Below are 11,367 nucleotides of genomic sequence, written 5' to 3' on the forward strand. Positions count from 1 at the left end.
TTCAAAGCCACATCTTTTTAAAGACTGCCTCACCAACATTAAGTAGAATTACAGCTGCAGGCACAACTCAGTCTTCATGTTGGGGATGAAGGATCGAGGAGTTTCCACTGACTATGCAGGGAGCCCTTCTCCCAGCCCTGAAGTTGTCTGGTTCCACCATTTGCTTGCGATGACGCTGGAAGCTAAGCAGACCTGGAAAATGCAAAAGCTGTCACCAGAAAGCAAATCGTTGCCGGGGTATCTCTTTCTTATTTGACTGCCTTGGAACCCAGTTGGAAAACAGTGATATTAACAAATGTACCCCACCTTCCTGCCTCGCTGCCTTTACCCTCAGAGTCACGTTCCCCAAAGGGCTTCTAGTCTAGCTGAAGAAGAAGAGAAAGTGCAAATAATCCAAACTGTCCCCAAATCTATGAAGACATCAATTTTTAAAGTAACTGATTTTTTTTTCTTCTCAAAATGCTAGAGTTTTACCTTATTATCCATTTTCTGTTTTCAGTGATACAATTTTTCATCGGGGTTTTAGCAAACGGCATCATTGTGCTTGTGAATGGCGCTGAGTTGATCAAGCAGAGAAAGATGATTCCATTGGCTCTCCTTCTTTCCTGCCTCGCGATGTCCAGGATTTGTCTGCAGTTGTCCGTCTTCTACATTAATTGGGCAATTGTCTCCTTGATTGAAGTCCCTCTACTTGTTGAGAATTTTTTAATTTTCATGTTTGTAAATGAATTGGGACTTTGGTTTGCCTCGTGGCTCGGCGTTTTCTACTGCGCCAAGATTGCCCCCATAGCTCACCCACTCTTCCTCTGGTTGAAGATGAGGATATCGAAGTTGGTGCCCTGGCTGATCCTCGGGTCCCTGCTATACACATCCGTCCCTTTTGTTTTCTACAGCGAACGTACATGGCTTCTCTCCCAACAAGTCCTGTTGGGCTTTTTCTACCCAAATGCAACAACTCAAATCAAAGAAACATCTGCTATACAGGTTGCCTTTTTTATGAGGTTATTTTTGCCGTTACTTATCTTCCTCGCTTCAGCCCTGCTCTTGATATTTTCCCTGGGGAGACACGCGTGGCAGATGAGAAACACAGCGATGGGCACCAGCGTCCCTAGCACAGGTGTCCACATGAGATCGCTTCTGTCCGTTCTGTCCTTCCTGGTCCTCTGTGTCTCCCACTACATGACAGCTGCTTTGCTCTCTTCTCAGATTTTTAAACCCAGGAGCCTCATGTTTCTGTTCTGCATCTTGGTGTTTGGGTCCTATCCCTCTGGACACTCTACGATCTTAATTTTAGGAAATCCTAAACTGAAACAAACTGCAAAGAAGCTCGTCCTCCACGGAAATTGCTGCCAGTGAGAGAGAACTTGGGTCCAACAAAGCCGTCGGCGCATAAACACACAAAACATCATCTAAAGGCCGTTTGTCCTACCTGAGGCATTTTTATGGACTTCTCCTTTTTCAAAGGATTCAATTGATTTTCAAAGGACCACGCACATGGGCGGATTCCATCAATGTCAATATCCTGGTGGTGATATTATACCATCGTCTTGCAAGGTGTTTCCTCACTGGGAAAGACCGGGTAAGTGGTACAGGGATCTTTCTGTATTATTTCTCACAGATGCATGTGAATCAACAATCTCCAAATAAAAAGTTTAAAGATAAAGAAAAGGATGTTTGAACTCATGATATCTGAAGGATGCATGAATCCCATGGGGTCCTTGGGTGTCCGACACCTCCTCTAGATGCTCTAGCCCGAAAGGACTGGCTGCTCCTTTCTTGTCTACTTGCAGATTATTTTTGCTCTCTTTGTTAGGGTCACGGACAATGGAATAATTCTTCCTCATCAGATCTGAAAGGAAGCCGAGGACAGGCTGGCTGTCTCTGTCCGTGTAAGCTTGCTTCCCGACTCCACACAGCTGAGAGGCTAGATGCCATGTTGACATGTCCCATCAACTGCTAAAAAAAAAAAAAAGGCAGCTGGAAGAGGAAGAGGAATCCAGGGCTGGATTTTCCATTTCCCCTAATTGGGCACACGGACCAGAAAATAGCTTGCAAAGATGTTTCATTTTGCATTTGTGTGCTGGGCTTTGGGACCTTTTCAACCGATGGTAACAAATGAGAACTCCTACCACATTGCCCGTCTTCCCAACGAAGCCACATCGGTAGGTGGGTGGGCTGGGGGTGTCTCCATCTGCTTCAAGTCACAGATGCCTCTTCTACTTGAGTGATGATTTTAGATGCTAAGATATATATGTATTTCTAAAACAGCTTCAGAACCCTTTTGCTTCCAGTGAAGTGAAAAATGTCCCTCAGTTTGGCTACAGCTTGCGGTTCACGTGTGATGATGGGAAGCCTGTTTAGGGTTGGGTTTGCCAGTCATCGGGGATGTAGATTCCAGGGTGGTTTACTAGCCCAAGACACGCAGGCTTGGTTGCACCAAACTAACAGAGGTCTTTGCTTCAGAAGGTGCAGGAAAGCATTTATGTTCTTGGGGGTGGGAACTGAACACTTCCTCTTTCCATGCATCCCATCCTTCATTCCCCAAGGAGCAAATGAACAGCCTCCATCTTCCTGCTATTTCATGTTCCTTCATCCCAGTAGGCGGGAGGGTTTATAGCGAATTGCGCACACGGGCCGCCGGCTCAGGGAACAGCGGTCATGCCCTGCAGGTGACTGCGGCTCCCCCTTTGAGAAGGGACAGTGAAGAGTGACTTCCATTTTCTCAAGTTCAGATGCCGGCTCTTTGAATCAAGGTGTGGACACCAGCAGGTGCATAGAGAGAGTGGGAGAGATTTCAAACATTCGGGAAGAAACTCGTAAATCTACAACTCTGGTGTGAATTTTTTCCCTCAGATACCAAATTCTGATTCTATTTCTTGCAACTTCTGCTTTAAAAATGCTAGTTAATGAGATGAAGATTAAGGCTCGACTGTTTGTATACACAAAAGTTACCAAGGAGTTCTAAAAAAAGAGAAGGCAGGCCAAAGAAAACTATTCTAGAAACATTTTCACAGTCTACTTTCCTCGAAATACTTCTTCCAGAAATTTTGCCCAGCTATCACATTGATGGATATTGTGTAGGACACTAACTGCTCCATTGGAGAAGCAGAACGGACTCAGCCTTTGGTCTCTCTCTAGCGGCCCTTGTCAGGACTCCTTAGCCCGGACATGTGGCTTTGTCCTGCCCATCTGGCCTGGGGAAGCATGCAGTTAGCCTCTGTAGTGATGTAGATTCTTCCACTACGCTAGCCCTGCATCTGGAGGGATGGACTGGCTTCTGTGGCCTCTGGGAGCCTTGGCTGGGGGTCAGATGCCCATGGGTCGGGCCAGAGAGCTGCTAACTACAGAACACAGCACGGCGCACTCTTCATCCCTGCGGTCTTCCATTGGAGGAGGTCTGGCGTCCCTGTTCAGTCAAGGACAAAGGAGGACGGGCTACCGGGCAGGCTTTTATGGAGAAGGGAGCCAGCACAGTACCCCATTCCATTTCAGGTAGGGGTTCAGTAAGCCCCAAGCCAGAACGCAAGACTTGCTACTTCGTGTCCCACTGCCCTTTCTGACATTGACTCCTTCCACCCCCACGCCACAGGGATTCTCTGTGGCTTCCAGTGACTCAACATGGTGGCCGACTGTAAAGGCTAAATTTAGTTGCTTCTATTAATACATTTTTTAAAGTATAAATGCTGGGATGCCTGGGTGGCTCAGTCGGTTAAGTGTCTGTCTTCAGCTCAGGTCATGAGCCCAGGGTCCTGGGATTGAGTCCCACATTGGGCTCCTTGCTCAGCAGGGAGCCTGCTTCTCCCTCTGCCTGCTGCTCCCCCTGTTTGTGCTCTGTCTCTCTATGTCTCTCTCTCTGACAAATAAATAAATACAATATTTAAAAAATAAAGTATAAATGCTATAACAATTTGAATATTCAAAAAATAAACACAACAGTTTTAAAAGTCTCACAAATTACAAATGTCTTTTAAATCCTCAGTCACTCACTCAAATATAATAACTGCTTGAAGATAGAATAATCTGGACCTGGAAGTGCTGGGAGCACATTAGCATTTAATGTCTACCAGTCTTCAGGATGATGACTACCCCTTCCAGAAAGATCTTAAGCCATGTCATATGCTGAAGTATAGTCATATTCGTCAGACTATGAATATTCTAATCCTAGGCTTGGGGAATATGGTTGCCATACTTTTGTCCACAGAGACCTACATCTCTTTGGGTAACAAGAGGGACAGGTAGTCAAAAATATCCAAGAGAGAAAGAAACCAGGCAGATCATCCAATTCGACTTTGGCAATCAACGGGCTAACAGATGTTACAAACAGATGGCAGCCATGCTGGAGAAAGTTCCAAACGACAGGGGCAGGGAGCCCCCACATGTTTGAAAAAGCGTCTTGCTAGGGTAGGAGTTCGGGAATCAGAGTAGAGATGGTGTTAACACAAACTTAGTATCAGTGGTATATTCTTATTTTAAAAATTATTATTTTGCCACCCAATAATTGCAGACTGTCTTCTGAAATCTTAACGCCAGGGGAAAGGGTAGGTACTGGGGAAATCTGTCCCAGTGAGCTGAAAATATTAAGCTTTGGGGGAGGGTCCACATGAATTCAGATGGCTGGTGGACACTTGCTTCACCGTCTTTCTATGTCAAGCCAGCATCTCTCTCTCTTTCCCTGATACACTAAAGTACCTGAGCAATCACTCCATACCTTCACAAGATTAAATACTGTTTGTTTTTAAGATGTGATGTGAATATTTGGCTTCCTATCTATGACATCTGGATCTGCTTCATCATTTTGGCTGGGGGTCAGGAGTTGGCAATTTTATCCTGTAATTTAAAATTGAAATCAATGAAGTGTGGGTTTCCTTTTTTTGGCATTTTATTAGTTTCTATTTTGAACAGTTCTCCCCAAGATCATCAACATAACATAATATTACATAAAATATCCACTTAAATGTCTGAAAATGTCCATTTTGAAACTATGAGAATTCATTTTGCATAAACCTCAACATTCTTGAGAAAAGAAATACATTGTGACTCTGTTTTTGAGGCTGGGATGCATGTTCCTAAGTGAAATCTTCAGCTTCTTATAACTAAACTCTCTTCTCAGAGTTTTGTATAAATAATGCATGTAAATTCCTGCTGATGTATAACTGGGTAGAATTTGAATTGGGGACTATCTGAGGTCCTGTAGCTAAACTGGGCTCAGCACTTGGTAGGCATGCTCTGGACACCTAAATTCCAGAACCACTGGGGAAACCAGATTCTTTTGAAAATAGGCAGGTGGAAAAGGATTTGGAAAATAAATAAGTGGCTAACAGTGGGATAAGATATTACATTACTAAATATATGGACTGCCCTCTGGCCGTAAACCCCGTCATTTAGAAAGCAGATGTTGTACTTGTGATTGTAAATTAATATTTTACTCCACTTAAAACCTAGGCAATTGGCTTCCAGAGAACATGGACCAGATATTGCCCTGCCAGGAAGCTCAGTTTCACGATAAATATTCTCCAGCACATTCACTGCTGCTTGTCTGCTTGAATGCTTGGAATTCTTGAAATAAGGACTTGTGCCTTTGATCATGGGGGCATGATGTTCTTAATGGCACTGGTTGATGATAGATCCGGAACACAGGCCCTATGGAAGGAGAGAAGAAATCGTGAGCATAATATTTAGATTCGGAAACCTCAGTGGATTTGTATAATGCCATATAAAGAGAGGTAATTCGTCCATACACAAGCCAAACCACTGCATTTCAAGGCCGATAACCTGGCTTTCCCTGTTCTCCCTAAAACCGCACCTGCTATTTTGGTCATTTGAGTGACTTCTGTGCAATGCAGAAGCATAGTCATGAGCTGATCCTGTCTTCCTTGATCTGTGAAACAGGGATAAAAAGAATGGATACCACACACTTAACAAAGTTCCAGGTACCTGACTGTGAACTCTAACGATGGAACTCCCAAGCCATGGGGCCTGAGGTCCAGACTCACACGAGGAATATCCAACAGCACTCTGGGAGAGGAGGAGAGCACCCTGGGAAGGAGCGTGTTGAACAACAGAGGGTCAGCACTGAAGCTCGATGTGGAATCCAGATCCACTGCCAATGAGCTGGGTGGCTTAAAAAACCTGCACATCCTGTTTCCCCATCTTTGAAGTGGGGGTGTGAGTAATTCTAAGCTTTATGAGAGGCGTCAACGAGCTAGTGGAATCAATGCCTTGTTACCGCTAGTGTTTTCGATTGTTAAACGGTATACACCTGCTGACATGTGACCATTTTTGACCTGCAGAGATGGCAGTTTCATATGTTTTATGCTAATCATCGATCCAAGAATCAGTCAGAGGGCTTGGAGGGGAGCTAATTCCAGGCAAAGGGAACAGCCTGTGCAGAGCTCCCTGGGGAGGAAGGGACATGCTGTTCCTGAGGCAGAGGGCGAGGAACAAAGCCTGGGGAGCCACAGCGTAGTTCTAAAGTTCTGCCATATCCACTCCCATGGCCAAGTGGCCCAACCCCATAGGAAGAGGAGAGAGACAGGATATCCCTTTGGAGAAGGCAGCAACTATCTGGGAATAAGAACGATTCTACCCAGCGGCTGGGTCATGGTAACTCTGCTGAGCAAAGCAGCTTGGTGTTTCCTCAAAAAGAGAAACATAGAATTGTCACATGACCCAGCAACTCCACTCCAGGGTGTATGCCCAAGAGATTGAACACAGAGACTTGAGCGGACATCTGTATACCAACATTCAGAGAGGCGTTATTCACAACAGCTAAAGAGTGGAAATCACCCAAGTGTCAAGCAATAGATGAACAGGTATATGAAATGTATGTCCGTACAATGGCCTGTGATTCAGACATATAAAGGAATAGAGTCCTGATACATGCTACATCAGGGGTGAACCCTGAAAATACCATAAGCGAAAATGACAGACCCAAAAGGATCAATACCGTATGAGTCCGATCATACGAGGCACCTAGAGAAGGCGAATATATAGAGACAGAAAGTAGAACGGGCATACCAGGGGCTGGGGGGTTCCCGGGGACAGAATTTCTGCTTGGGATGATTATAAAGTGCTGGAAACAGATAACAGTGATGGTTATACAACATTGTGACGGTACTTAGTATCACTGAATTGTACACTTAAAATGGTTAAAATGGAAACTGTTATGTGTATTACCACACACAAAAAATCTATCATAAAAGGAAAGAGGCAGGGGCGCTTGGGTGGCTCAGCCAGTTAAACAGCTGCCTTCAGCTCAGGTCATGATTCTAGGGTCCTGGGATCAAGTCCCGCATCAGGCTCCCCGCTCAGCGGGGAGTCTGCTCTCCCTCTGCCCCTCCCTCCCATCTCCTGCTCTCGCGCTCTCTCTCTCAAATGAATAAAATCTTTTTTTTTTTTTAAAGGAAAGAGGCAGAGACTGGGTGTGCTAATACAGCTATGTCCTGGTGCCGTTGTCGGGCAAACGCAGGTGCCCGTCTCCGCGGGGAAGTCACTCGCTAGTAAATCCTCAGTCAGCCTTCCCTGTTAGAATCAGCTTGCACTCAGGCTCACAGATAAACATTATGAACCTAGAGACCTTTAGAATCTAAATAGATCATACCCGTTCAAACACAGGCCCCTCTCCCCTTCAGAACCCACAAGGCATGTCACAGGCCACCAGACCTAAGAATGTGCCGTGGTTGCTGGAGTACAGTCTGGAGAACCCAAGTCCTTTGACATCTTCCTTAAAAAGAGGTTAGTTTGTGGAATTTAAGAAACAAAACAGAGGAACATGGGGAGGGGAAGGGAAGGAGAAATGAAATAAAAGGAAATCAGAGAGGGAGACAAACCATGAGAGACTCTTAACTCTAGGAAACAAACTGAGGGTTGCCGGAGGATGGGGGGGGTGGGGGGATGGGGTAATTGGGGGATGGGCATAAAGGAGGGCATGCGATGTGATGAGCACTGGGTGTGATATGCACCTAATGAAACACTAAACTCTACCTCTGAAACTAATCATGCTCTATATGGTCATTAATTGATTTTAAATAAATTTAAGAAAGAGGTTAGTTGATATTCATCTCAAAGATCAAACACAAGTAAACCTAAACAGTAGATTTTACCCTTTCTTTCCTCCTTCCTTTCTCTCTTTCTTTAATGGGTACTGACTGGGTGCTCGGGGAAAATCGTCAGGGAATAGAAATTCTAACCCCCCGGGGCATCGAAGTTGTGCTTGATTGCCTATAGTCAAGAATTTTGAAGACCAGCTCAATCATTGTAGCTAATTCAGAGGGAACAAACTGATTACGAGTGGTCTGCTTCCAGAATGTTAAAAATAAAAATGTCTCCCTGGATGGGACCAGGCTCTGTGGAGGCGAAGGCCCTCAGGGAGCATACTGTGGGCACATCTTTGGGGGACAGCCGTCCCTCCCAGATAGGAGTGTGACCCGAGTTTACTTCAGCTAGCTCAGCTGGGCAACTTCGCCTGAAAACAAGCCACTCTTTGATTCTTTCCATGCTCTGGGTCTTGTTACACTCCAGGGCTCCACCCCTGCAAATCACAGCGGCTTCGTCATGCTGAACCCCCAGATTGCCCAGCTGTGGTCTGAGGGGTGCTTATCAGGTTCAGGCTGAGTGCTAGGCCTCCCAAGAGCTCCCAGCGGGGTCCCCAGTATGAATAGCTCCCTGTCGCCCCATTTTTCCAGGAAGAGAATGAATGGGCCTCTTGTGAAGTAAGTCTCCAGCGTGCTCTCTTTGGGGTTTTAAATCATATCTAAAGAGAGCAAAAAAAAAAAAAAAAAAAAAAAAAGCGGAACAATGCAGACAAGCCAGCGGGGACCTCGTGGGGAAGGAGCCTCAGACCCATGGGGCTAAGTCCTCCCAAGGCCAAGGCCAAGCGAGACCTGGTGTTTTCTGCCCCTCAAGTACAGAGCTTCCCGACGGGAGTGTGAGCTGCAGAGAAGTCCAGGGGTTCTCTCGCTGGGCTGCAGGTGTGGCGATGTCGACATTTCTGATCAGATTTCTTCCTTGTTGCAAACGATGTAGAATGGAATAACAAACAATGAAGAAGAAAATCACCCAAAGTTCATCGTCGTAATAAATCAGCAGTTTTGATTTGCTCATGTTTCCATTCACGTGTTGTAAATAAAGATATTTAATTTCATATCGTTATAATCATGACAAAGCTATATTTTTATAAATTTCATTTCCCTTATTACGTTAAGCATTTTCTTGTTGATCATTTTAATAACTACAGAATATTCTGTTGAGCTGATATATAGCACAGTGCCCAGAAACAAGAGGCATTTAGTAAATATCTGCTGAAAAGATGAATTAATGTACTTTACTTATATCTACTTCCTTATTTGGGGAGCATTGGATGTGATTTCATTTCTACTACTAGGAATAGTGTTTAATAGAAATCTTTGTGATCACTGTTTTTCCTACCTTTTGCATCATTTCATAGGGAATACGTTCTCAGAAATAGGATTCTCAGGTCAGAGGCTATAAAACGCATCGGCAAATGGCTTTTTAAGGAGATTGTACGGATTTGCTGCATTGGCGGTTAGCAATGCACGAGTCTGCTGGTTTTTTCATATCTTGACCAGCACTGCTATTTAAGGTTTTTTTTTTAAGTTTACTAATTTAATAGGGGCAGAAAGGCTTCAGTTTGAAAACCTCTGTCTTCTGAAAGAATGATGGAGTAACTTTTGCTTTTCACCTTTATTTTGTAAGCCTTTTCCTGTGACCTGACACAGAGCCTAGCCAGCTTTCGATGTTTCTCAGCAAACCTCAATTCACTGAGTTAGACCCCTTCCAAGGGAGCCTGTGGGGCATCCGGCACTGGCTCTGTTCTGCAAAGAGGACAAGTTTAAGTCACGGGACTCTCCTGAACCACCCTGAGCACAGAGCCTGTCATTGCCAGGTAGGGAGGCTGCAGGGTGACAGAAACGCTCTGAGAGACCGAGCAGACACCGAAGGCTCGGGGCCGGCAGGGAAGGCTCTCGGGTGGGGGGTGCACCGAGGCCTCGAGGTTGTTACTGATGACCCTCGCTGAAGCCCTGCACCTCGTGCTTACTATGGGTCCGGCTCCAGCCTCCCCATGTCCCAAAGGTTAATTTATGACATCGCACCAGCAGTGTGGAAGCAGCCTTATTTTCACTCTGAGTTTCCAGATATGGAAACAGGGCCCTGGAAAAGGTAATTTGACTGCAGTGCCTCAGCTGTCAGGATCCAGGCTCGGGAGATGAGATTCCACGGTCCCTGCTCCGAGGGCTAAGAGGTGAGTCCTTCCAAGTCTTAACTGCAATAAGGTTTGCACAGATGAAAGGTACACACGTATTCAATGATTACACCCTGTCTTCCTACCTGTGTTGTTTTTTGTTTGTTTTCGTTTTTGTTTTTTAGAAATTAAGATTAAAATACCCATAATAAGGATGACGTGCACTTGACTGGCTTGATCCTAATTTTTTTTTTAAAGATTTTATTTATTTATATATTTATTTGTTTGACAGAGAGAGCGGGCATGCACGCACAAGCAGGGGGAGCGGCAGGCAGAGGGAGAGGGAGAAGCAGACTCCCTGCTGAGCACGGAGCCCAATGACAGCTGGATCCCAGGACCCTGAGATTATGACCTGAGCTGAAGGCAGATGCTTAACCCTGAGCCACCCAGGCGCCCCGATCCTGACATTTTAAAAACTGAGACCTAAGGCAGGTATTACTGATCCCATTACCAGTGAGGAAACGGGGACTCAGAGGCTGAGACGGGCCTAGTGGCAGAGTTTCTAACTCACCGGTACAACACGCTGGAGAGCAAGGCTGACCCCCGGGGGTGCGGAGGGCCAAGTGCAGGGCGAGGCCAGGTTCCCGGAGATGATGGAGGAGATGAAGGTGGAAATGGAGGTTAGGTCCAGGGACCGTTTGCTTCACAGAAGAGCAGAGACAGGAGGAGGAGAAGGAGCTGTGGGCCGGAAGAGGTTAGACCAACCTCCAAGTGCGGCTGGGCCCTTCTGGAATAAGAACAGAAGTCCGGTCCGGGGCCGGCTGGAGTTCACCTTGGCCAGAGAAGGAGCTGAGGAAGGAGGTGAAGAGGAGGCGGGGAGAGCCACCTGTAGGGCTCACCGTTCCCATGGGGCAGGGAGCTGAGGATGGAGATGGAGCCGTGGGGCAAGGTCAGGGTGTGCACTACAGCTGCCCAGCGCCCAGGAGCCGCCCAGGCCCCCACCCACAGACGGGCTGGAAAGTCCCCTGTGGCATCAGCATGGAGGACCCTAGAGTCACACTATGTGGGTGACCAGACCCAGGACAAGGGGCTGGTAGGCCCTTTAAACAGAGTTGATTCCCCAGGACCCCTGGCCCCCTACAATCGGTTTATCAATGGTCACGCGC

At 46.2% G+C, this 11,367-nt stretch overlaps 1 protein-coding gene across 1 annotated transcript; it reads left to right on the forward strand.

Annotated features, from left to right (window-relative positions):
• The first annotated feature begins 459 nt into the window (after nucleotides 1–459).
• Nucleotides 460–1,356, forward strand: TAS2R1 (taste 2 receptor member 1). Its single transcript, XM_045795950.1, has one exon. The coding sequence runs from the start codon at nucleotides 460–462 to the stop codon at nucleotides 1,354–1,356; it is 897 nt and encodes a 298-aa protein (XP_045651906.1).
• Nucleotides 1,357–11,367: the final 10,011 nt, after the last annotated feature.

The sequence above is a fragment of the Ursus americanus genome, chromosome 15, assembly GCF_024610735.1.
Source record: "Ursus americanus isolate L20-20 chromosome 15, mUrsAme1.1.p, whole genome shotgun sequence".
Classification (NCBI taxonomy): Eukaryota; Metazoa; Chordata; class Mammalia; order Carnivora; family Ursidae; genus Ursus; species Ursus americanus.

Coding starts and splice junctions, on each gene's coding strand:
- TAS2R1 (XM_045795950.1), top strand. CDS start 460: ATGCTAGAGTTTTACCTTATTATCCATTTTCTGTTTTCAGTGATACAA.